At 40.0% G+C, this 27,530-nt stretch overlaps 1 protein-coding gene and 1 pseudogene across 6 annotated transcripts in view; one reads left to right on the plus strand and one right to left on the minus strand.

Annotated features, from left to right (window-relative positions):
- The window catches only part of ACACA (acetyl-CoA carboxylase alpha), a 272,316-nt gene that overhangs the window by 185,238 nt on the left and 59,548 nt on the right, over positions 1-27,530 (minus strand). For 2 of the 6 annotated variants that reach the window (XM_067717544.1, XM_067717551.1), the window contains 2 exons: positions 26,359-26,405; positions 23,099-23,351 (listed from right to left, as the gene is read on the minus strand). In XM_067717544.1, coding sequence (XP_067573645.1) covers positions 23,099-23,351; positions 26,359-26,405 — 300 coding nt within the window. Of the gene's footprint in view, positions 1-3,341; positions 3,449-5,486; positions 5,575-23,098; positions 23,352-26,358; positions 26,406-27,530 lie in introns of those variants that run through there. The other 4 variants (XM_067717545.1, XM_067717547.1, XM_067717549.1 and 1 more) reach the window with 3 other exon arrangements.
- On the plus strand, positions 18,131-19,048 carry LOC137212533 (voltage-dependent anion-selective channel protein 2 pseudogene; annotated as a pseudogene).

Genomic DNA, 27,530 nt, shown 5'->3' on the forward strand with positions numbered 1-27,530 from the left:
GGCTTAGCTGCTCCGCGGCATGTGGGATCTTCCCAGACCAGGGCTCGAACTCGTGTCTCCTGCATTGGCAGGTGGATTCTTAATCACTGCGCCACCAGGGAAGCCCCAGATGGTTTTAAAAGACAAGTTCTACTGAACTTTCAAGAATCGTAGCCTACCAAACTTCCAGACAGTAGAAAAAGAAGTAAAACTCCCCAGTTAGAGTAATACCGATACCAGAACCAGACAAAGATGTTACATGAAAGGGAAGTCCAGGGCCGCTTTACTCATGACCACAGTTGCAAAATTCCTAAAGACAGTATTCTAAATAGGTGTTGGGTCAAGGATAGGCAAAATATTAGTTAAAAAGTATGTTACTCCACAACCAACTTGAGTTTGTCCCAGGTAAGCAAGGATGGTTTAATTTTAGAAAATCCATAAATGTAAAACTGTTAGATTTCCTAGCAAGTGCAATAAAATAAAAAAATTAATAAGTACATTAGAGACCTGAGGACTGCCAAGGAGGAAGTTAAATTATATTTATTTGTGAATGATGTAATTTACATAGAAAACAAAAGATTCCGCAAATTATTAGAAATAATAGGAGGCCTTAGTCAAGTGTATAGATATATGATTAATATATAAGAAGCTCCCAAATATTATATATAGATTATAAAATTAAAAACAGATCATAAAGGGCTTCCCTGGTGGCGCAGCGGTTGAGAGTCCGCCTGCCGTTGTAGGGGACACTGGTTCGTGCCCCAGTCCGGGAATATCCCGCATGCCACGGAGCGGCTAGGCCTGTGAGCCATGGCCGATGAGCCTGTGTGTCCGGAGCCTGTGCTCCGCAACGGGAGAGGTCACGACAGTGAGAGGCCCGCGTACCGCAAAACAAAACAAAACAAAACAAAAAACAGATCATAAAGTTAAAAACTAAAATATACATACTTTTAAGACATACATATAGACACAAAAAAACTATGTAAACAGAGAAACAAAATAATGTGATGAACATGTGATTAAGGGAAACGACTACCTGGGTGGGGAAAGCAGGGAGAAGGTTTATGGAGGAGAGACCATATGGTTAGAAAGATGTAGGTGATGGCCAAGGATCAACCTTTAAGTGGTGGGTTTTCAAATTCCTTTTTACACTATTTTTAAAATTACTAAATAAGTAACCAAATAAATAAATAATAGTGGGTTACACATGGACGAATGAGTGTGTCTTGAACCAAAAATTATGGTTATATAATTCTATACACTGAGATTAAACACACACACACACACACATACTCCCTAGAGATCAACTTTCAGTTTCTTAGGTAGAGAGAGACAGAGAAGATATAAACCTAGGATAAATAAGGAGATGCCTGAGTATAAGACAAAAAGGGAAGCAAAATCTTTATCGATAAAATTAAGGTGGGGAAGGGATTGTTCATACGTTTTAATCAATAGTTTAGAGATAACAAAGGAATGCCCTGAGGGTCACTTGTAATCAAAGAGGGGAGAAAAACAGAAATATACCTTACTTTTAATGATGGGATGAGAACTTCCCTGGTGGTACAGTGGTTAAGAATCCACCTGCCAATGCAGGGGACACAGGTTCGATTCCTGGTCTGGGAAGATCCCACATGCTGCGGAGCAACTAAGCCTATGTGCCACAACTACTGAGCCTGTGCTCTAGAGCCTGTGAGCCACAACTACTGAGCCTGCGTGCCACAACTACTGAAGCTCTCATGCCTAGAGCTCGTGCTCCACAAAGAGAGAAGCCAACGCAATGAGAAGCCTGCACACCGCAACAAAGAGTAGCCCCCTCTCACTGCAACTAGAGAAAGCCTGCGTGCAACGACCAAGACCCAATGCAGCCAAAAATAAATTTATTTTAAAAAAGATTTTAAAAAAATAGATGGGATCCTTCATATAGCCATGTTCAGAAGTTAGGCACCATGCTAAAAACAAGAGGATCAAGTGGAAAGATAGAAAAGATCTCAAAATCTTTACCTCTCACCTAGCTTTTCTCAGGAAGCTACCAGAGAATGTTGTCTTCCCAAAAGATGAAATAAACCAAGATAAAGGAAGACAAGGAATGCAAGAAATAGAGGATCCAACACAGAAGAGAAGGGAATTCTCTAGATGATTGTTCAAATTGGAGGACAGACTGCTCCAGGAGGGATGTCTCCTTGAAAAAAATGGACAGATCACCTATTGTATTTAACCACAGAAAAACAAAATAAAACTGTGTATGTGTGAGTAATTAATATATATATGTGTATGTGTATTGTTTGTATATATGTTTGTTTTACATATATAAAATAATAAACCAAAGTTATATACATATTTATTATATTTATACATATATAAATCATTTTATTGTATATATATTAAAATATACAAAATATATAAGTATATATTATATATAAAACAATATATAATATGTATATGTAAAATATACCAGTTGTTTTTTACTTATTTGACTCTCAGTGGAAGATTTGCTTGGTTTACCCCCCAAAGGATGGAAGAGGTCAAGTAAAAAGGAAAGGATGACTGTTTTAAAGACACATTTTGCCAAATCAGTGTTTTTCATTTGTTTCTATATTTTCCAGGGTCTATTTAATTTTCAGGTAATTTTTATCAAAATAAAAACTCCAGTTTGCAAATACAAGCAAGCGACCCTTAATGACTGCCATCCAGCAAATCATTCAGGTCTTTTATGTCGACCCTCTGCTGGAGAGGCACAGACCTGCAAGAGTTCTGAAGAAGGCCTGACTCATTTCCTCTTCAGCGTGAGTTCTAACAGCAGGAAGAAGAAAGATTCGGGATAGGAGAGCTTGGCACTCTCAACACCTCCAGTCTGGCTGCCTACTGTCACACGCCGGGACGACGACAGCAGCCACCTTTCCTGGTCCAAGAGACAGAGTCTAAAAAAGTTTTCTGCAAAACTACCTTCAACAGGATGCTACCTACCACACAGAATTGATATTTTCCTTCAAAATAGATAAAGAGACTTCACTCTTGAAAAACCAGCCAAGAACAGTGAGCAATTTTGGCACAGACTAAGTGAGATTCCTTAACGAAAGACCAGCACACAGCAAGGTCTGTGCACGGGTGCTTGTTTTCAACGCAGCTACAATGTCACACATGGTCTCGGGTATCTTTGGTTCAAATTCTGAGTGTAAAATAAAGGTTTAGAAATCCAGGAGCAAATATGAGCGTTTTAATTCATTTCCTTAAAAAAAAAAAGTTTCCTACAGACACAAGAAAATCATCAAATCAGATTGCCCATAAATTCCAGGGCTTAGCTGTCAATGTCTTATTGTTTTTTAAAGGTATATATTGCCCAGATACGGCACTCTAAAACTTACCTTCGAAGCATGTAATATCTCATCTCCTTATTTTCCTCCGCAGAACCCTCCATATCAAGATGGCAAAGGAATGGAGGCTTTTTCTTCAGATGTCGGCCTTGTAAACACAAGCCGGAGTTTGTCCTCCTGCTGCAGGTGCTTAAAACCCAGGAGGACAAGACATACTGTGCCTACTTCTTGGCCCTGCTTCAGTCAGAGTAGAGTATTCCTGATGGCCTCAAGCTACAGTCTTTTTGTGTACTTTGTCCCCAATTTCCATACTTCCCCTCCTGTTTGCATTTTCTCCCTACCCTGGGCCCACACACAGAATTAGTTGATTTCCCAAGGGGACTGAGAGGAAAGGGGGAGAAATATAAAAGCTTGTATAACTAGAAAGTAGATCTCAGCAGCTCTGCCTTAGCCGCAGCAAACGTGTTTCAACAACGGTCACTTTCTTCTGACAGTCACCAGAGAAAAGCTCCACGGCCCCTCCAGGCTGCCAGGAGCACATGACAGGGAGGGCCCAGGGCAAAAAGAAGACAAAGTTTACAAGGACAACTATGCCAAGAAAGTAATGGGGTCAGGAAATCCAGAGGGAGGAGGACAGCACAGCCTAAATAGGTAATTTCTGAGATCCAATCAAAACAAATAATACTGATTTTCAGACTCCAAGAGTGGGGAGAGCAGGTCAGGAGAGAAAGCAAGCCAGTCAAAAGGACGAAACATGCCACTACTGAGGAACTTTGAATAATGTGGGAGTCACAACTCTAATTCTCAGGCCAGAGTAGTGGTGTCCACACACACACACACACACACACACACACACACCTTTTTAAAAAACAACAAAAACTAAGATTTTATTCACTAAAATTTGAGAATAAGACTGGAGCTGGTGCAAATGGGATAAGGAGAAGATGTGGATAAAACCCCTGAAAGGAAAAGGGGCCCAGAAAAATATTTTAGATACAGAGGTCTAATCCAGTTTAAGCAGGGAAGAAAAACCCTGCCTAAAAAACTACTGGGACACATCTATTGCTATGCAAGCAAATTTGCCACAAATGGACAAATCACTTAAATAAATAAATGGTGGCTGAATGTTATACAGTAACATAGTCCTGTTTTAGCTTTTAATTAAGTAGATATTGCTCAGGATATTGCTCCCTTGTAATGGCAGAAAAGACTGCAACAGCTAGAATCTACAGAATCACAATTTCCTGAGATAAGCCATTAGGAAGGGTCTAATCCACCAGAGTCATATCTAACCTGATTCATGCACCACAGAAAAATTCTTTCTCACCAAAGTGTTGAATACAAATGGTTAATTCTTATCTAACGCCAACTATGCTGAGAACCTATTAACCTTCCAGGGAAATCCTCCAAAACAGAAGTACACAAATGACCTGGAACACAGATGAAAGATGAAAAATCAAATAGAAGATAAATGATTAAGACAAACCTTGATCTTAGGACATTCAGGTGACCCAAGGTGAAAAGACTCAATCAGGACACTCGCTCAATATGACCATTAGGCATAATAAAAAATGGAAGTCCTGGATTGGCTTCTGGCCTGTACCACTCTGCATCATTCCTTCCATACTATGCTAACGTCTGATAAAGTCAGTCAAGTTTGCTTCCTCCTTTAAAGAAGCTGATGCAGAGGAGTCCTCCTATCTTTATGTCTCTTCAGGATAACATGTCTCAAAAAACAGAGCACTGAAGCCTTTGTTCAGAACAATTACAGTGACCACAGATGTAGAAGCAGCTCAATTTTACACACATCTAACTGCCAGATGTAGGCAGTTCCCAAAAGAGAATCACTCTCTGCCTTTGTTATATAAGTTCAACATTCAAAAAGCAAAGCATTGCGTATAGAATAAAGCAGGCTATTTTGCACTTGATTATATCAGAAAATATACCAGAGTCACTCTCAGTAATCAAGTTTGTGCTTCCTTTTCACCAAAGTGATCTTTCTAAAACAACCAAACACTAACGCAGCACACCCAGATCCAAAACAAAGCTAGTGTTTCTAATCTTTTATGGATGCTGCTCCCAATCCTCCTGTAATATTAGAACAAAAGAAAGAAAAAGCCACATTCATTCCTCCAAATTCAAAGCATCCTCATTTTAATCTAACATGAAAAGAGAGTGTCCAAAGTAGACACGTACCTGGCACAAAATCCAACTAGAAGCCCACACTGATCCCAACATTGTAACATGCCAAGCACCAAGGATGACGTAGCAGTTTATCCGGCAGACTGTGATGCATTAGCTAGCCTGACTGCAAGGCAGTCTGAGTGACACTGCAGCACGCACTGTGAGAGACTGTTTTACACTGGGGCTTTTCCAAGCAAAGAAATCTTGAATCAAGGATGTACCTCTTTTGAAAATCAACTGACCATATATATAAATAGATTTAGCTGTGGACTCCTAACTGTGATTCACTGATCTATATGCCTATCCCCGTTAACAATGCCACACAGCCTTGATAACTGTGGCTTTACAGTCAGTTTTTGAAATCAGGTAGTGTAAGTCTTCCAACTTTGCTTTCCTTTTCCGTAATTGTTTTGTCTATTCTAGGTCCTTTAGGTTTCCATGTAAATTTTAGGATGAGTTTGGCAAATTCTAGAAAGAAAAAACAAATCCTCCTAGGATTTTGACATGGACTGTGAATTTAAAGATCAATTTAGGGAAAATCACCATTTTGACAATATTGAGTTTTCCAATTCCCAAACATGGACTGTCTCTCCATTTATAGGCATACCTCATAGATATTGCAGGTTTGGTTCCACAATTCACCACCACAATAAAGTGAATACTGCAATAAAGTAAGTCACATGAATTTTTTGGTTTCCCAATGCATGGAAAAGTTAGGTTTACTCTATACTATAGTCTACTAAGTGTTCAATAATAGCATTATGTCTACCAAAAAATGTACATACCTTAATTTTAAAAGATTTTATTGCTAAAAATGCTAACCATCATCTGACAATGCAGGGTTGCCACAAACCTTCAATTTGTAAAATGCAATTATCTGTGAAGTGCAATAAAGCGAGTGCAATAAAACAAGGTATGCCTGTATTTAGACTTTAAGTTTCTTCAATTTCTCTCAGCAATGTAACATAATTTAATTTTATTTTTATTTTTTGGCTGCGTTGGGTCTTAGTTGCAGTGCACAGCCTTTTTGCTTCATTGCAGTGTGCAGGCTTCTCTCTAGTTGTGGCACGTGGGCTCTGTAGTTGCGGCGCCCAGGCTTAGTTGCCCGGTGGCATGTGGGATCTTAGTTCCCCGACCAGGGATCAAACCAGCATCTGCTGCATTACAAGACAGATTCTTAACCACTGGACCACCAGGGAAGTCCCAGTAATATAATTTTTAATGTACAAGTCTTATACTATTTTTGTTGAATTTATTCCTAAGCATTTTATTATTTTCATTGCCATAGTGAATAAAATTTTTTTAATTTAATTTTTTGCTTGTTCATTGCTAGCTAGTATGCAGAAATACAACTAATTTTTGTATATGGATCCTATAGCCTGTGACCTTGCTAATCTCATTTTAAAATCCTTAACAACTTTATTGAGATATAATTCACATACCATATATTTCAGCCATTTAAAGTATATAATTCAATGGTTTTTATTATATTCACATGGTTGTGAACCATCATCACAATCAATTTTAGAACATTTTCCTTACCCCCAAAAGAAACCCTGTACTCAATAGCAGACACTCCCTATTTCCCCCAGTCCCCTCCCCAGTCCTAGGCAATGACTAATCTACTTTCTGTCTTTATAGATTTGCCTATTCCAGATATTTCATATAAATGGAATGATATCATATGTGGCTTCTTTCACTTAGCATAATGTTTTCAAAGTTGTAGCATGTATCCATACTTCATTTCTCTTTATGGCCAAATAATTTTCCACTGTATGGCCATACCACATTTTGTTTATCCATTTATCAGTTGATGGATACTGGGTTATTTCCACTTTATAGTTATTATGAATAATGTTGCTGTGGACATTCATGTACAAGTTTTTATGTGAACATATGCTTTCATTTCTTATGGCTATGTAACTAGGAATGGAATTGTTGGAACATATGGTAAATATTTAGTTTTATAAGAAATTTCCAAATTATTTTCCAGACTGGCTGTATCATTTACATTCCCACCAACTATGTACAAGTTTTCCAATTACTCCACATTCTTGCAAACATTTGGTGTTGTCACTAGTTTTTATTTTAGGCACTCTGACAGTTGTATAGTAATACTTACTGTCTTAATTTGCACTTCCCTAATAGCTAGTGATTTTAAACATCTCTTCACATCTTTATTTGCCATCTGTATATCCTCTTTGGTGACATTTGCTTCTTTTAAATTTCTCTCTCCTTACTAAGAATATTATTTATTGATACATTGTTGTCATACTTTTAAAAAATTCTTTAAACATGCTTTCTTTTGGTTCTTTGAATACATTTATGATACCTGATTTGAAGACTCTGTCTGCTAATCCAGCATCTAGACACTCAGAGACAGTCTATATTGACTTTTTTCCTAAATATGGGCTAACTTTCCTATTTCTTTTCACATCTCATTATTTTTTTGTTGAAAACTTAACATATTAAACAATTTATTGTATCAACTCTGGATTCTGATTTCTTTTACCCATGAAGATTGTTGTTGTTACTAATGCTTGCTTGTTTGTTTTTCTTTCTTGGCTTAATAATTTGCCTGGGCTAAATCTGTGAAATCTCTCTCCCCCAGAGAGTACAATCACTGATGCCTCAGCTCAATTTCTTCTTATCATGTGCTTTTATGTTTCAACCTCCTTCCTAAGGTGTTACCTCTATGTCTGCAAAACTTAAATGTCAGCCAGTGATTAGGCAGGGGTTATACCCAAACACCTGAGGCCAGTAAGGCTTTTGTGCTCCGTTCATGTGTCTGTGTGTAAGGCAGAGTACCACATTTGAAGTTCAGGACATTTTCAAGTATGTCCTGGCTTTAACTTTCTGCTGAGCCCTGTCATGTCCACTCTGTGCACGCACGCAGGCTCAACCAGCAATATGCTCACCCCAACCACAAACACACCTCAGGCTAGTAGAGCGGTTGGCCCACCTCTCTCATCCCCTGCCAGATGGTCACTTCTACTGACAATGTCACTGGGGAGCATGGGCATCATCCACTACCCAAAAGGAGTATGCTCCCTTCAACTGCAGCATCAAAAACTCCAGCCCTTATGGCATACCCACAGAGGCAAAACCTCCATGCCAACCAAGCTGAGGGAAGGGAATGGGAAAAGTCCTGACAAGAACACCACAGACTCCTACTGTTCTTATTGAATTTCAGCAGTTTTTCAAATATAAACTTCTCTCAGACTGTTGTATGCCTTATAGTTGATTTTAAGGCTGAAATGGTTTTGTCAAGCTTCGTAGTTGCTTTTTGGGATTAAGGATTTGTTCACCTCCTCACTAAGTTATAGCTGGAAGTCCTGCCTGTTTTATCTACTTTTTGAGATGTAATTTCATACAATAAAGTGCAGAGTCTTAATTATACACTCAATTAATTTTACATATGTACATATGCACATAATCAACCACTCCATTAAGATACCGATTATTTCCACAGTCTCAGAAGGCTCCAGTGTGCTTCCTTTCCAGTCAATATCTTCCCCAATGTAAACACTATTCTGAACTCTATCACCATCAATCAGTTTTGCCTGTTTTTGAACTTCATACGTATAGTGCCGTACTGTATGTATTTGATCAATATTATGTCCATGAAATTCATCCATGTTGTGGCATAGCAGTAGTTTGTTCATTTTCATTGCATGTAGCATTCCATTGTGTGACTACTACATGATTTATTTATTCTATTGGTGGACATTCTGTTTTTTTATGAATTTTGACTGTACTTGAACTTGGTTTTTGGTGGACAAATGCACTCATTTCTTTTGGGTAAATAGCAAGGAAAGGACTTGCTTGTTGACAGAGTATATGTATGTTTACAGCCGTAAAAGATACTGCCCAAATACTTTTCTAAAGTGGTTGTGCCTACGTTTATTCCCGTTAGCTATGTATGGGACTTCCATGTGTCGTACACCCTTGCTAACACTTGACATTGCCAGTCTTTTAGTTCTGGCCTTTTTGGTTGGGATGGCAATTAATTCATAGTGATTTTTAATCTGCAAATCCCTGATGATCAATGATATTAAACAGCTTATTTTCATAAGCTTATTTGCCGTCCAGGCACCTTCTTTTGTGAAGTTCAAGTCTTTTCCTTATATTTCTATTGGGTTGAATGTCTTCAAAAGACATTGAAATATCTTTTTCTCATGATTTATAGGATTCAGGATTCTGACAGTGAGATTAATTAATATTCCTCTTTCAGCAACTGAGAACAATTAGGCAAAAAACATCAAGGATACAGAAAAACAACACAATTGAAAAACTCAACTTAACTGACATGTATAGAATTTTATAACCAACAAATACAAAATACACATTCTTTGCAAGTGTTTATAAAACTTTACCAGAGAATTCCCTGGCAGTCCAGTGGTTAGGACTCAGCGTTTTCACTGCTGAGGGCTCAGGTTCGACCCCTGGTCAGGGAACTAAGATCCTGCAAGCCACACGGCGCAGCCAAAAAAAAAATCCAAAAAACGAAAACAAAACAAACCAATCAAAAAAAACTTTACCAAAGTAGACCATATGCTAAGCCATGAAGTATAAACAAATTTCAAAAATTTGAAATTACATAGAGTATATCCTCTGAATACAATGGATTAAACTAAAAATCAATGACAAAGATAAGAATATGAGTACAGATACAAGTAAGCTTGAAATTAAGTGCTGGGAGGAAGAATTTCTGGTCTGATAGTTTCTATTTTCTCCATGAAATATGAGGCAAAGTTATGAACTGAAAGTGTGTCTAGAGGAGGCAGGGACTAGCAGAAAGGGAGACTGCTGGTTTAAGGACAATGGAAAAGAATGAAACTGTTGTTGTGGAAAAAAATGGAAGGCCAAATTTCCAGAAGAGAACTACAAAATAGGAGAAAGAACAAGAAGAATTTCACAGCACAGCCAGCATTTGAGAAGGACCTTAAAACGTGAGGACCCCAAAGTATGAAAGGAATTTCAACAGTCAGGAGAAGGGCATTCCAATAAGAAAACCTGAGAGAGCTTGGGGGAGGAGACAAAAGAGGGGTAGGGGGAGTAGTGGGAGGGGGAGGGGGAGGAGGGGGTGGGAGAGGCAGCAAGTGAGCAGATCCTATAATGCCCTTAAGTAATTATTGTATTTTCTTCCTTGCCATCAACTTCTTAAGAGGTGAACTGTTGAAATTCCTGTTCTTTCACCATTTGTTCACTACTTTATCTCTTGCCATCTACTTAAAGCTGTTCACCTCAGGCTTCTCTTACCCTTAACTCCAGGGTTTTTTCTCCATCTTTCATCTCTATTCACCACTTCATGTCACATCTTCTACCTTTAAATCATCTTTCCTCTGGTTTTCTCGGTTCTCCTTCTACCTCACCGATCATTTCCTGTCTCCTTTTTCCCCCTCCTTCCATCTGAAGGTAGACATTTCCTTAAGATACATTTCCCTCCTACCTATATACTCTTCCTCACAGTGATCAAATCTACTTGCACAACTTTAATTTCAATGCAACAAACATTTATTAAGCATATACTATATGCCAGGCATTGCTCTAAACTCTGAAAAAGTGATTCTCAGCTCAGGTTTCAGATCAGACTCACCTGGAGAGTAGCAGAATAACCAGAGACTGTAATTTAATCAGTCTGAGACAGGGCTCAGGAATAAAGCTCTGCAGATGATTCTGTTGTACAGCCAAACCTAAATACTGTTTTCCATCTTTTTTAAAAAAAAATAATAAATTTATTTATTTTTGGCTGCATTGGGCCCTCGTTGCTGTGCGCGGGCTTTCTCTAGTTGCAGCGAGCGAGGGCTACTCTTCATTGTGGTGCATGGGCTTCTCTTGTTGCGGAGCATGGGCTCCAGGTGCATGGGCTTCAGTAGTTGTGGCACACGGGCTTAGATGCTCCATGGCATGTGGGATCTTCCCAGACCAGGGCTCGAACCTATGTCCCCTGCATTGGCAGGTGGATTCTTAACCACTGTGCCACCAGGGAAGTCCCCATGTTTTCCATCTTGTATATGTCTTAGTGTTAGTGACTGAAACCACCCACCCTGGCCAGGCAAGATAGTAGCCACTTGCAACAGGAGGTCCTGGTAAGGAACACAGAACTAACAAGCTACCAGCAACTGGAAGAATTTGGGAAAGGTCAAAAGGAGAGAGGAGACGCCAGTCCGTATGTCCTACCAACCTCCCAGAATCCTTCCCGCTGGAATCCATCTTGGCTGAGTGATGCCCACACCACCAGGAAGGACCCTGAGTCAGAGTGATTGGCCAGAGACCACTGGAAACTAACCCAATTACCATAAAACCCGAGACTGCAAGCCACATGGCAGAGCAGATCTCCTGGGTTCCCTTACCCTACTGTTCTCCGCCTGGGCGCCCCTTCCCAATAAAGTCTCTTGCTTTGTCAGCACATGTCTCCTCGGACAATTCACTTCCAAGTGTTAAACAAGAGCCCACTCTCGGGCCCTGGCAGGGGTCCTTCTTCCTGCAACATTAGTATGACATACAAGACGCTTAACCATCTGACGTTTATCTCACCAGCCTCTTCTTCCACTGCTCTAACTACCCTGTCCCCCTTACATTCCAGTGATACTCCATGTCTTACAACTGCCTGAACATGCTGGATGTTTCCAGTCTGGCACCTTTACACATGTTGTCAACCTCACCATCTCTACCCTTCCTACTACACACACACCTATCTCTGTTAGCTTGTCTTGTCTGGTTTCTGTTCATCCTTCAAAACCCAGTTCAAACATCTCTGAGACATTAGTGGGCCCCTTACAGATCTCATTAAGCCCATCATAATGATTACAGCTGTTGTGAGTATTAGAAATAACATTAGCGGACTTCCCTGGTGGTGCAGTGGTTAAGAATCCACCTGCCAATGCAGGGGAACGGGTTCAAGCCCTGGTCCAGGAAGATCCCACATGCCGCGGAGCAACAAAGCCTGTGCTGCACAACTACTGAGCTTGTGCTCTAGAGCCCGCGAGCCACAACTACTGAAGCCGCGTGCCTACAGACCGTGCTCTGCAACAAGAGAAGCCACCACAATAAGAAGCCTACACACCGCAACGAAGAGTAGCCCCCGCTCACCGCAGCTAGAGAAAGCCCTCATGCAGCAACGAACACCCAACACAGCCAAAAATAAATAAATAAATTTTTAAAATAATTTAAAAAAAAAAAAGAAAGAAAGAACATGAGGACCCTGGCACAGTGTTTGGCTAGACACTAAAATATCCTATGGATAATGGGGACCCACTGAATAGTGCTGTGAGATGATCAGTTTACCTTAGAGAGATGACAATGGCCATGTGGTGCTTATACTGTAGGGGGAAAGAGACTGGAGAAGCGCCAAAATACTATTGCCATAATCCAAATAAGAAATAAGAGCAAGAGCAATGGCAGTAACAATGGAAAGAAGGGGACGAATTCAAGAATTACTGGGGGATAGGATCAACAAGAATACGTAGGGCTTCCCTGGTGGCGCAGAGGTTAAAAATCCTCCTGCCAATGCAGGGGACACGGGTTTGAGCCCTGGTCCAGGAAGATCCTACATGCCGGGGAGCAACTAAGCCCGAGCACCACAACTACTGAGCCTGTGCTCTAGAGCCCACGAGCGACAACTACTGAGCCCACACGCCACAACCACTGAAGCCTGAGTGCCTAGAGCCTGTGCTCCACAACAAGAGAAGCCACTGCAAATGAGAAGCCCGTGGACCGCAACAAAGAGGAGCCCCTGCTCACCGCAACTAGAGAAAGCCCGTGCACAGCAACAAAGACCCAACGCAGCCAAGAATGAATGAATAAATAAATAAATAAAAACAAAAGCAAGCCTATTCAAGCACCTAAGAGGGAAGGATCAGAAAAGAGAACTGGGAGATTATGTTCGTAAAACATAAGGAGTAGTTTCAACAGTTTTCTAAGAGTAGCTTAGAAGTAGCTTAGAGTTTTCTAAGAGTAGCTACAAGAAATGGTAAATGCAGAAACCCAACTGCGCTAGATTAAGAAGTGAATGGGACTACCAGTTGAAAGTGTGAGCATTTGTTTATTACTGTTCCCTACCAAAATCACAAAAATGACAATAAAATAGTAAAAGAGGTATAAAGATATAAGGACAAAGAGAATGGAAGAGGAGACCCCCCCAACAGATTATAGATGTCAAAAAAATTTTTGGAAAATAAAAAGTAGATCGTCAAGGAGTAATAAACTGCCTCAGAAACCAAAGAGCCCATAGTAGGGAAGGCCACTTAGAAACAAGCATAACCCTACTTTAGCACTCTGAAAAAGTCACGTTTATGAAAGATTTTTAAGGACATGAGAAAATATTGTTATGTGGGGAAAAAAGCAGGAAACAGAGCTGTGTATTCATTACAACATCACCTATGTATATACTTTTTGATGAAATTTATCCTTAAGGGGTAAAAAACACTGAAAGGAAACATATCAAATATTAACAGCAGTTATTGCTGGATGGTCATATCTTGGATTGTTTTTTATTTCTTTCTTTATACTTTTTGGATTTCCAAATTTTCTCTAATAAGCGTACATCTCATAATTAAAAAAAAATCAAGTAGTAAAAGCAAACTTCACTTTTAAATTCATATTAACAGGAAAAACAGAGGGGGAAAATGTATGCATTACACTAGAAGTACTAAAAGGAATAAACACTTTCAAGCAACTGTCCTGAACATTAGAACATTTGTAATTTCATGCCTCCAATTAACTACGTTTGTAGAATAAACTCTGGAGACTATAATACACACACAGACAGAGACAGCTCCTGTTTTCTGAATGGAAAGAAGGAATGAGTGGGAGATAGAGACAGGAAACTATTGCCCTCAGCAAAAAAGTACCACGTTGCAGATCTCATAATGACCTTCTCTGTCTACCCCACTTCTGAGGTACCATGGCAACTGGGAACCTCAGAATATCAAGGAAGAAGTATTGAGAGTAAAGAGTTTGGAGAGCTGCTGGGGGAAGGGGGGAAGCTCAGGGAAGCTAAATGGGAAATCCTAAGAAAGCCAAACATAAGAACACTCTCACAGGCCCATCTGCAAGCAAAGCCATAATATAAACTCAAAACTAGAGCCAGTTTCCTTATTCCCCATGTTACAGCTCGAGAGAGAAGAGCCAAAAGATAGGAAGGGGAAATGAAGTTTCCTGCCCTCTCAATAATGGTTATTCTCAACGTATAAATTACAACGTTGACAGTAAATGTTTGCTGTAATCAAAAGCCTTTCAGGGCTTCCCTGGTGGCACAGTGGTTGAAAGTCCGCCTGCCGATGCAGGGGACACGGGTTCGTGCCCAGGTCTGGGAAGATCCCACATGCCGTGGAGCGGCTGGGCCCGTGAGCCATGGCCGCTGAGCCTGCGCGTCCGGAGCCTCTGCTACGCAACGGGAGAGGCCACAACAGTGAGAGGCCCGCGTACCGCAACAACAACAAAAAAAAAAGTTATTAAAAAAAAAAAAAAGCCTTTCAGATCTAAATTCCCAAAAGCCCTAATATGAAAATTTACCTCACAAATGGACTCCTCCATAATAAATAATATATTATACCAGTATGGCACATTTTACTTTTCCAAGGGCTTTTGCAGCTATTTATTTTCACCTCCATCACTAGATTTAAATGAAATCACTTCAGACTCAGGAGTTTAAAAGTGAGAGACTAAAAAATAAAGAGAATTCTTGTTTCTTTCCAGGTCAAACACAAATATATACAGCTAAAACTAGAAAGCTCTTGTTCTTCATAGCTTTCGGTCAAATCATACAATATTTGATAATGGTCACTTTCATTATGATTGTAAAATCCACTAAAATATCATCATTAGTGCAACACCAAATTGTTGTGCTACACATGCTATAACAATAAAAAGTGTGGAATGGTAAATTATCCTTTATTTTTCCTTCCATTTATCTCTATACCACCAAACTATCACTAGTAGCCATATACTTTCATGATTTGCTACCTTCCTTTTCAACGAGTCACTGTCACCAAAAAAAAAAGAGGGTACCGATAGATTAAGAAATTTAAGGGATATAATATACAACGTATGGTCCTGGATTTGATACCAGATTGGATGAAACAGGATTTTAGAGTCAACTGGAGAAACTTGAATATGGTATACATATTAGATGAGATGAAAATTTATTGAAATATAAAAGTGGAAATTTTTGACAAAAAAGAGACTGTAAAACAATGTATACAGGATGATCTCATCTCAGTAGCAAGAAATGCATATGCACCTATGCACAGAAAAGGATCCAGAAGACTATACAATAGGGTATTAGCAGGAGTTATCTCTGGGTGGTGGATATACAAGGCTTTATGTTTGCTTTCTAGTATTTTGTTTTTAATTTTCCTTACTGCTTCTTTAATAAAGCATTATGTAAAAATATATTTTCAGGGACTTCCCTGGCAGTCCAGTGGTTAAGACTTTGCCTTCCAATGCAGGGGGTACAGGTTCAATCCCTGGTCCAGGAGCTAAGAGCCCAAATGCCTCACAGCCAAAAAACCAAAACACAAAACAGAAGCAATACTGTAACAAATTCAATAAAGACTTAAAAAAAAAAGGTCCACATCAAAAAAAATAAAATTCTAAAAATATATATATATATATTTTCTAACTTCTGTCCCTTTTAAATAAGGCTGACGTTTAATTAGAGAAAAATTGCTCAAAGAGGACACAACCAGGGTTCTTGTTTTAGTGTAGTGGCTGACAGTATGTGCTCTGACTGGGTAATTCCCCATCCATAAATTATGGGTAATAAGAGTATATTACTTACCTTGTGGGTTTGCTGCAGTGGAGATTAAGTGTGACACTCCACATAAAGCACAGCAGAGAGTTTGGCATATAGTAAAGCACTTGATAATGTTACCAATCATTACTATTATTTTTCTGATTAGTCACTAAGAAAACAGGACTGCTAATTCATACAGACAATGTGAAAAATAGGATAGGATGTAGCAGGAATAGGTCAGCTCTCTCTCTTACTATTCTTGTTCGCTATAACTTCCCTCTTGACCCAGTCAATGGGAATGGAAGCTGAGAACCACTCCCAGATTCTCTCAGATTCTAACTAAGGTTAGAATCACCTTATTTCTTATGGATGAAGCTCGGTACAGCTCTCTATGAAAATTTTTCTTTTTTCTTTTTTTTTTTTGCGGTACGCGGGCCTCTCACTGTTGTGGCCTCTCCCGTTGCGGAGCACAGGCTCCGGACGCGCAGGCTCAGCGGCCATGGCTCACAGGCCCAGCCGCTCCACGGCATGTGGGATCCTCCCGGACCGGGGCACGAACCAGTGTCTCCTGCATCGGCAGGCGGACTCTCAGGCACTGTGCCAGCAGGGAAGCCCCTATATGAAATTTTTAATATGACCATGAAGTACGGTATCTAGGAGCTGATCCCAAATTCGGTATATTACCTGTCTGCATTCCATGACTGGCGTCACTGGAGAAACTTTAAAGATTATTTCTAATTAGAAAATGGCATCAAAACTCTCTAGTTATGGGCTTCCCTGGTGGCGCAGTTGTTGAAAGTCCGCCTGCCGATGCAGGGGACACGGGTTCGTGCCCCAGTCCGGGAAGATCCCACATGCCGCGGACTGGCTGGGCCCGTGAGCCATAGCCGCTGAGCCTGAGCGTCTGGAGCCCGTGCTCTGCAACGGGAGAGGCCACAACAGTGAGAGGCCCGCGTATCGCAAAAAAAAACCCAAAAAACAAAAAACAAAACTCTCTAGTTAGATTCTTCTGTGGAGTCAAACACGTTATAGACAATCTCATATGTGAACTCTAAATTTTCAAAATATTAGTAAAGTACTTTTTTTTTCTAGACCATAAAGGAGATAGGAATATAACTCACCTTCAAGGTGCCCTTCCTGAGTGAACTGAATGACTCTCTCCTTCCACAGCAGCAACTACTGTCTTAAACCCCAGCTATAGGACATCTTAGGCTTGAGATATATATATATATATACACATATATATATATATTTAAACACACACACACACACACACACACAACAGCATTTACAGATTGTTCTCAAATAAAGTCATTAACCAAACATGCTTGCTAAACATAAAATGTTGGCCCTTTGATATTTTGAGTATACATTTTTAAGAACTTTAAGAGAAAACTGAGATGGAGTTTCAAACACATGAATTACAGTATAAAAAAGATTTAAAGAAATCACAGTACCTTAAGAGGTAAAAGATCCAACTGTGAGGCTAACCTGTCTCCAACTGGACTTCAACCAGAAAATCAGCATGCTAGTTGACAAAACTGATTACTATCTTTGTTTGTTTGATAGTGTGATACTGTGGGGTAATCTGGATTTGCACAGCATTGTAAGTATGCAGAGCAATCTGACCTCAAGTGGCATCCCACAAGGAGCAGAGAAAATGTCAGCAACCATACAACTAGATGGCTCTATTATATGCCACCAAATCATACATTAGGTATCAAAATTGAGAAGCTTACATTCAGTCTTTAATGGTTTTTCTCCTCAAATGTTCAATTAAATATTAATAATGAACTTCGCCCTCCAACCTTGGCAGCTGCAGCCCGACCCCGAGTGACCTGCCTCAGCCCCTTACCCCCAGGAGACCACGAGATCACCTTTTCCCAAGGTCTACCGACAGAACTGCCCGAGGCCAATGTACCTTGGCAAAGCTGCCAGAGATATTTTCAACAAAGGATTTGGTTTTGGGCTGGTGAAACTAGATGTGAAAACAAAGTCATGCAGTGGGGTGGAATTCTCAACATCTGGTTAATCTAACACAGGCACTGGTAAAGTTACTGGGACCTTGGAGACCAAATAGAAATGGTGTGAGTATGGTCTGACTTTCACAGAAAAGTGGAACACTGATAACACTCTGGGAACAGGAATCGCTATTGAAGACCAGATTTGTCAAGGTTTGAAACTGACATCCGATACCACCTTTTCACCAAACACGGGAAAGAAAAGAGGTAAAATCAAGTCTTCTTACAAGAGGGAGTGTATAAACCTTGGTTGTGATGTTGGCTTTGATTTTGCTGGACCTGCAATCCACAGTTCAGCGGTCTTTGGTTATGAGGGCTGGCTTGCTGGGCACCAGATGGCTTTGACAGTGCCAAATCAAAGCTGACAAGGAATAATTTTGCAGTGGGCTACAGGACTGGGGACTTCCAGCTACACACTAACATCAATGATGGGACAGAATTTGGAGGGTCAATTTATCAGAAAGTATGTGAAGATGTTGACACTTCAGTAAACCCTGCTTGGAACCAACTGCAGTAGCTTTGGCACTGCAGGAACCAACTGCACTAGCTTTGGCATTGCAGCTAAATATCAGTTGGATCCCACTGCTTCCATTTCTGCAAAAGTCAACAACTCTAGTTTAATTGGAGTGTGTGCTACACTCAGACTCTGAGGCCTGGTGTGAAGCTTACACTGTCTGCTCTGGTAGATGGGAAGAGCATTAATGCTGGAGGCCACAAGCTTGGGCTTGCCCTGGAGTTGGAGGCTTAATCCAGCTGAACGAAACCTCTGGGAATGGATATCAGAAGATTTGGCCTTATATATTTCCAGTGTGACCAGCCGGCTTTCCCTGCCCCCCAGAAGGTGATCAAAACAAAGGATGATCTAAACAAGAGCTGCATTTTAAATATTTAGAGAGTTACTTGTTAGCTGGTTTCTAGTTGAATTGGTTATCTATCTAGTTACCAATGCTGCAGTCGTGCAGTCACTTACACATTATTTAAATGTATTTAACTGTTAAATGCGCTACCCACCAATAATGAAATAAACCTTTATGAAAACTGAAAAAAAAAAATAATAGTAAGGTTCAGAAACGTATCAACCTAGCTGATATACAGGTCACAAACCCTAGCCGATCATCTCTAAAAATAAAAAGCCAGGGCTTCCCTGGTGGCGCAGTGGTTGAGAGTCCGCCTGCCGATGCAGGGGACACGGGTTCGTGCCCTGGTCCGGGAAGATCCCACATGCCGCGGAGCGGCTGGGCCCGTGAGCCATGGCCGCTGAGCCTGCGCGTCCGGAGCCTGTGCTCCGCAATGGGAGAGGCCACAACAGTGAGAGGCCCGCGTACCGCAAAAAAAAAAAAAAAAAAGCCAAAGCACAGTCACCTATAATGATGCCTGTATATTCCCACCAAGCTACAACTACTTTCTTAGGGTATTATTTTCAAATGTCTGGGTCATAAAGCTTAGAGAGTGATTAATCCAATCTTACCCTGGCACTCTAGAGAACATGTGATGCAAGTCATCTCCAATTCTGGAAAAGTCTGTTTTCTTTTTCTGCCTATTCATCCATCACACCCACTTGACTTCTCATTTAGCACTTAAAACAAAGCCCCAACTTGAGACAGGGGCCCACTCTCATCCTATACTATGGCAATTACTTCACTTGGTTTTAGATGATCTCCAGTTAGCATCTTTTAAGAATGTACCTGCCTTTTTAATCTGTATCACCTGTGAAGGATTAAGACTATTCATTCTGGGAGCTAATCCTAAACTCAGCCAGTCTCTAGTTAATTTGGGTTCAAAGGGCGAAAAGGAGTATCTGAATCAATATCATCATTTTCACAGATGAGGAATATGAGTCCAAAGAGGTAACATGAATTGTCTGTGGTCACCTACTTAATTGGTGGCAAATGTCAGAAGAGTCCTTTCTAATATATAAAATGAATCTGGAACAATTTAAATTACCCCCCAAGGACATCATATCCACAAGTGACTTAATAAATGAATCAATGGGGACTTCCCTGGTGGTGCAGTGGTTAAGAATTCACCTGCCATAGGGAGGATAGGAGGGAGGGAGACGCAAGAGGGAAGAGATATGGGAACATATGTATATGTATAACTGATTCACTTTGTTATAAAGCAGAAACTAACACACCATTGTAAAGCAATTATACCCCAATAAAGATGTTAAAAAAAAAAAGAATCCACCTGCCAATGCAGGGGACACGGGTTCGATCCCAGGTCTGGGAAGATCCCACATGCTGCAGAGCAACAAAGCCCGTGCACCACAACTACTGAGCCTACGCTCTAGAGCCTGCGAGCCACAACTACTGAGTCCATGCGCCGCAACTACTGAAGCTCGCACGCTCTAGGGCTGGCATGCCGCAACTACTGAGCCCATGTGCTGCAACTAACTGAAGCCCGGGGGCCTAGAGCCCGTGCTCCACAAAAAGAGAAGCCAACACAATGAGAAGCCCACGCGCCACAACAAAGAGTAGCTCCTGCTCGCCACAACTAGAGTAAGCCCGTGCGCAGCAACGAAGACCCAATGCAGCCAAAAAAAAAAAAAAAGTGATGGAAGTTTAAAAAAAAAGAAATGAATCAATGGAGAACCTTTGTTCTATTTTGGAACATTAGCTATCTGAGAAGCAAGTAGAAACTGGCACTGTCTCCTTCCCAGGCTGCTGATCACACTTCAATCCGTGGTTCCTCCACAAGCTACAGGCATGAGTTTTGCAACAGAAGGGCATGCAAAGAAATTCTCAAGTGCTCATACCACTGACCCCATAGACTTTGCAATAAGAGCCATCAACTTTGGGAATGATTTGGCAACTATAAACTGCCTTGTAATATCATCAGCTGAATTTCTTATAATGGTATTTATCTCACCATTGCCAAACTCACAATTTCATAATCCAATGAATGGATATTCTGCTTCACTTGGCCTCAAATTGGACACATTTCTCAAGTGCTGTGTGGCTTTAAGGATTTAGATTTCACCCAGTCTTTCTCAACAGGGGCACCATGACATTGTGAGAACAATTCTCCGTTGTGTGTGATTATCCAGTACATTGCAGAAGGTTTAGAATCTTTGGTCCTTGGCCTTCTCAATGCAAGTAATCCCACCAGTCACAACCCCCACTCATTTACAAATGACCTCAGGGATACCGCCCCCAGTATTAGCCTTCAGGCCAACCATTAAGTGAACTATTAAGTAAGAAAAAATGTTTACATAAAGATAAAAACCTGACCTCTTTTCCCTGCTACTAAATACTGACTTCTATTCCTCTTTTTAGCCCAGAGATTAGATGTAATACTTTATTCACTAACTCCTAAACACCAACTTTGTCTGCACTAGTTATATAATTAAGACACTTGTATGGTCAGGGAAATAGGGGAGAAAAGTTACTTCAATGGAATCCGGGCATCTAACTTTGAATTCCAGTCTTCCAGCTATTTACCTTTAGGCAAGTTATTTTCCCTCTTTAGACCTCAGTTTTCTCATCTATTTAAATAAAAAGCATTAGGCTAAATTATCTCACTGGTTCATTGCAGTTCTAGGAAAAGTAAAACATAATTAACTTGCTTAACTCTTTTCTTTCAACCTCCAGGTAGCCAAACAGGGGTGACCACTGACACTCACTACTTCATGTTTCAGAAGCAAGGACCCCAAATCCCCAGGGATAACCACAGGCAGGACAGTTGCATTCAGCCAGACCCAGTACAGGATTTTACTACAGAATCTGTATCTTGGGTGTATAAAAAGGAGCTGAATTATTTTATGATCCATTAATTATAGAAGCACCAAGATAATCACAGCAGCGATAGTCACCCTAATTTATGTTTATCTGGGCTAACCAATAATCTCAACCCTGGCTGTATATTAGACTCACTCAAATAGCTTTAAAAAAAAATGCCCCAGCTCCAAGCCAGGCCAGTATCACCTGAATCAGAATTTCTGGGGATGGGGCTCATTTCTTAAGGTCCTCCAAGCGATTCTGATGTAAAGTAAAAACCAAGAACCACTAATTCAGACTTTTCAATCCAAGAAATGCAAAGCAAATGACCAAAAGTTCACACACTGGTTGTTCAATCAAACATCAATAAATAAGAATAATCTAGTGTTACTATTTACTGACATTCTCAATTACATGTAGAGAATCGTGTTTCTAGAGAAAAAGGAGAGCTCTACAACAACGCCTTGTTCCTCAATAAAGACTGGCCCTGCCAGAATTAGAATATAACTTTCTGACATGACAAAGCAGTTCAAAGAAAGATTACTACAAATTTGCCCACCCCTGCAAAAGTCCTATCAATCTTCAGACAGTTATAACAGTGTTAGTCAAAGTAGTACGGAGACTGAAATTCCTCACTCTTACTTGCTAGGTCTCACTAAAAGACCTAGCATGTAGGAGGAACGGGAGAAAGTTTAGAGGAACATTTAGGAAAAGACACTTTCAAAACCTGCACTCCAGGCAAAATACATCATTTCCCACTTATCAAAAAATCCAATGAAAAAAAAATAAATAAACCAAGGGGGCTTCCCTGGTGGCGCAGTGGTTGAGAGTCCGCCTGCTGATGCAGGGGACACGGGTTTGTGTCCCGGTCCAGGAGGATCCCACATGCCGCTGAACGGCTGGGCCCGTGGGCCATGGCCACTGAGCCTGCGCGTCCAGAGCCTGTGCTCCACAACGGGAGAGGCCACAGCAGTGAGAGGCCTGTGTACCGCAAAAAAAAAAAAAAAAAAAAAAAAAAAGAAGTCCAATGATACAGAAAAAGGTGAAAAAATCTTGGCTCAAATTATTCTTGCTCTTTTCAGAACAAGATCAGTGAAACCAACAGGACAGATTAAATAAGTAAAACATTAAACTTCTCTGACTTACCTCATGTGTAAGGCCAAGCCATCCTGTAGGCTAGAGATCCCCAAGTCAGAGAGCGTATCTGAGCAGACAGAGGCTGGTGACAGAGAGCCCTCCTTCTCCTCCAGTAGGTCCAGCTTCACCAGGTTGCTAATCTCATCCTCTGAGTTATCTTCAGACACGGAACCAATTATGAATCGGGAGTGCTGGTTGAGCTCCACAGGTTTGGCCAAGGAAGAAGGTTCATCCATTATTCCTTCAAAATGATCTCTCAGAGCTATGGAGAAGATGAAGGGTAAGTGAGAAAAGCAGGTTATGGATAATAACCTGTATCTGAGGAAAGTCACAGGTTAGACCTAGTACACCACAGCTGGCACTTGGAAGCAAGGCAGAGTTTGAGAACTAGTTTACTTGGCTATTCTTTTTCAAGGCCTTTGCTTTCTAAAAGAAAAGAAAATCCAGATCATGGGAACTATGCCTAAAAAAATTAAAATCAGTTCTCTTTTCCTCAAAGAACGTTCTCTCTAAAAACTATAAGCCATTCCCAATATCTATCAATTTGGTGAAGTCCAAGAGATAATAACGATCAGTGGAGAAATCTCTGTAGTAGGTGAAAGTTGCTGGTTGTGATACTGCGATTTCAGTTGTTAGCACTGGGGAGAATGCAGGGTAAGGGTTTGGGGAGAGCGGTGGTCATTTGAAACTTGGTGTTACATAACTATCATCTGGTTCCAAACACTATACTATGAGAGGCTATGAATTTTACATAAGTGTATATGCATATAAACATACACACATGAAGTACATTTACATATGTACATACATATATATAAGGCAAACTAAATGCGTGTATACATATACTACACACATACACAGCTTGCTTTAAAACAAACTCCAGATGAGTATTTTTTAATTAAAAAAAATCTTTACTTGTCCCCATGAGTGTTTTCTTAAATCACATCTGTTAAAAATTCACCCCAGGGATTTTGCTGGTGGCACAGTGGTTAAGACTCCGTGCTCCCAATGCAGGGGGCACGGGTTCGATTCCTGGTCAGGGAACTAGATCCCACACACATGCCACAACTAAGAGTTTGCATGCCACACCTAAGGAGCACATGTGCTGCAACTAAGGAGCTGGCAAACCAAAACTAAGGAGCCCATGGGCCGCAACTAAGACCTGGCATAACCAAGTTAATTAATTAATTATTTTTTTAAAAACTTAAAACATAAAAATTCACCCCAAAATGTCTGTTTTGGACTCTAATATGCTGATTGCTGACATTGATAGGGAGAAAGTGAACCTACTATCAAATTTTATATTTATAATTAAAATTATGGAGGTGTTATCTCAATTAAGTACAAGTTTTCTAGATACAGGGCCTTACTAGTCAGGATTAGATGTTGCCAACCGCTAGCAAACTAATTAACAAAGACCAAACCATAGTTCAAAGCTCACAACAACAATAAAAACCCAAACTAAATGTAACAATATTTATTCTGTCATTTCAAAAATGCTATTTAAAAGTCAAAACTACACATCAAATTAGTATTAAACAGCTTGTAGCCTGACCAACGATTTTAATTCAGAGTAATGATTCCCAGTCCTGATATTGAGGTGCCTTCAGAGAAGGTTATAAATAAATAATAAACTTATTATTAATAATTGTATATGCTGTAAACCACTTTGATGTATAAAAGTAAACAGTAATGTCCTTTGACATTTGATAATAAAACATCAAGATTTTAAAATATTTGAGAATCATCACTAAATGTGTTAAAAACGACACATGCACCATAATTTCGGTGTAATTTATGAATCAGAGCTTATGCGTTTACAAAAACACAACAGAATCTGTAAACCCTAGAGCAGTGGTTCGCAAAGTATGGTTGCCCGACCACAGCAGCAGCCACAGCAACCGCATGACCTGGGCTCTACCACAGACTAGAGAACTGTACTGGAACCTACATGTTGGGGCACAGTAATCTATATTTTAACAAGTCCTGAAATTTGAGAACCACTGTGCTAGAAGAGTAAAACAGTAATAACAAATTGCCAGGAATGCTAAAAATACCTATAGACATTTCCTAAAAGCCAATTGGAGATTCCTTAGGCTAACTTTCATTTTTTAAACCAGAATCAAATATAAAAGTATCATGTGAAAGGAAAAAATTGACGTCTAAATTCATCATACAGGGGACTTTCCTGGCGGTCCAGTGGTTAAGACTCCACGCTTCCACTGCAGGGTCGGGGGGGGCCCGGTTTGATCTCTGGTGGGGCAACTAAGATTCCACATGCCGCACGGTATGGCCAAAAAAATAAATTAAAGAAAAGAAATAAATTCACTATACATTTCTCCCTTGGAATATTAGGTTTCTTTAAAAAAAATTTTTTTAATGTCTCCAAATTTTATAAAGAGGCTCATTTCCAGAACTTTCAAAAAAACCAAATCATTAAAAAGAGAAAAAAAGGACGGAAGGAAAAAAGGGAGAGAAGGAGGTAGGGAGGGAAAAGTTCTAACAGATTTACCACTCTGAAGAACACCAAAAAGTACAGCAGTGAAAAGGCTACTTCTTTCTCATTTTAGAGCAGTGAATAATCAAGCTTAAAAATAATAGATTAAAAAAAATTTTTCCAAATTTCATCTCAACTAACAAAATAATAGTTGCCTTCTTCACAAGAGAAATAAGGCACTCAGGGACAGATTCTAGTCTATAGTCTAAGCAAAATTAGATAACTACACGAAAAAATAGAACTCACTGAGAAAGGAGCAATTCTCCTTTCTTCCATGGGAAAAGAAAAAGGATTAACGAATAAATGAAAGGTTCCATAAGGTCAACTTCAAATTTTTCTTTCCTAGCCAAGAAGAACATGAAGGAACCTATAGGTTCCAGAGACTGAAAGCAGCAAAGTGTCAACAGCTAAAGAGACTGTCCACCAACCGGCAGCTCCACTGAGTGGTATTCCCAGGCACAAGCCTACAAACCACAGAAAAGAGAGGTCGTGTATGGAAAATCACTGAGAAGCTGTCCAGACACTCTAGAAGCTACTCCACAGCCCGTCCCATTTCCACTGATTCCAGGCCTGAACTGAAGAGAAAAGGTAGTGGATTACTACCACTGTCAGTCTCAACCACTTCAGGTAACCCACCTCCCATCTCCAGTCTGCCTATATTTTTTTGCGGAAGGCAACTTTTAACATAAAAGCCTACAGTTTTATATTTTAGCACATGAACATAAAATTTTTATCACACTGTAAATATGAAGAAGCATTATTTGTAACTGACCTCTTAAAATTCTTATTGTCTGAGCAGATATCCACCTCCAAAAAGAACTAAAGAGAGAAAGAGAGAGATTTGAAATGTCTTTTTTTAAGAAACCCAAATTTTATCAATTCCCATTTTGCTCATCACAGTACAAAACTAGTCAAAGTATCATTTCTATGGTCAAATATACTATTTAACTTGAAGTATAAAGTTCAGTTGCTTAACTATTGGTTTAAATCTGTAAATCAAAAGCATTACACATTCAAAGACTTTACTATTCACGAAAAGTATTAAACAATAATCCAAGCTTACCATTTCACAAGGTGCCTTTTCCAATTGTATACTTTGATGGACACATTCCGACCCTATGATTTCCAATATTTCATCAAAAAGTAGGCAGTGGGGAGAAGAGAACCACAAGATTCTCAACAACTCAGTCAGGCTCTAATTATGTTTCCAAATGTTTATACCCACCCACAAAGGTTGGGAGCCAAGGAGAGGACAGGTCTCTCATTATTAAGTCCCTAAACTCTAAGGAACCAAAGAATCTCTAGCTACTTCCCAAATCCTGGTTTTCCTTCTATGCCCAACAATTATAATGTATTTGGGGTAGAGTTTCTCTACTTTGGCTACGTAAAACAATTACCTGTGGAGCTTTTTAAAAACACATGAATGGATAAAGAAGATGTGGTGTATACATACAATGGAATACTATTCAGCCATTAAAAACAGGATGAAATTTCACCATTTGCAACAACATGGATGGATTTGGAAGGTATTATGCTTAGTGAAATAAGTCAGACAGAGAAAGACAAATACTGTATGATATCACTTATATGCGGAATCTAAAACATACAACAAACTAGTGAATATAACAAAAAAGAAGCAGACTCACAGATAGCAAGAAGAAACTACTGCTTACCAGTGGGGAGAGGGAAGGGGGAAGGGCAATAATGGGGTAGGGGATTAAGAGGTACAAACTGTTATGTATAAAATAAGCTACAAGGATATATTGTACAACACAGGAAATATAGCCAATATATATACTTTTTACTTTATTTTTTGGCTGCGTTGGGTCTTTGTTGCTGTGCGCGTGCTTTCTCTAGTTGTGGCGAGCGGGGTCTACTCTTTGTTGCGGTGTGCAGGCTTCTCATTGCAGTGGCTTCTCTTTGTTGCGGAGCACAGGCTCTAGG

This window comes from Pseudorca crassidens, chromosome 19 (assembly GCF_039906515.1).
Source record: "Pseudorca crassidens isolate mPseCra1 chromosome 19, mPseCra1.hap1, whole genome shotgun sequence".
NCBI lineage: Eukaryota > Metazoa > Chordata > Mammalia > Artiodactyla > Delphinidae > Pseudorca > Pseudorca crassidens.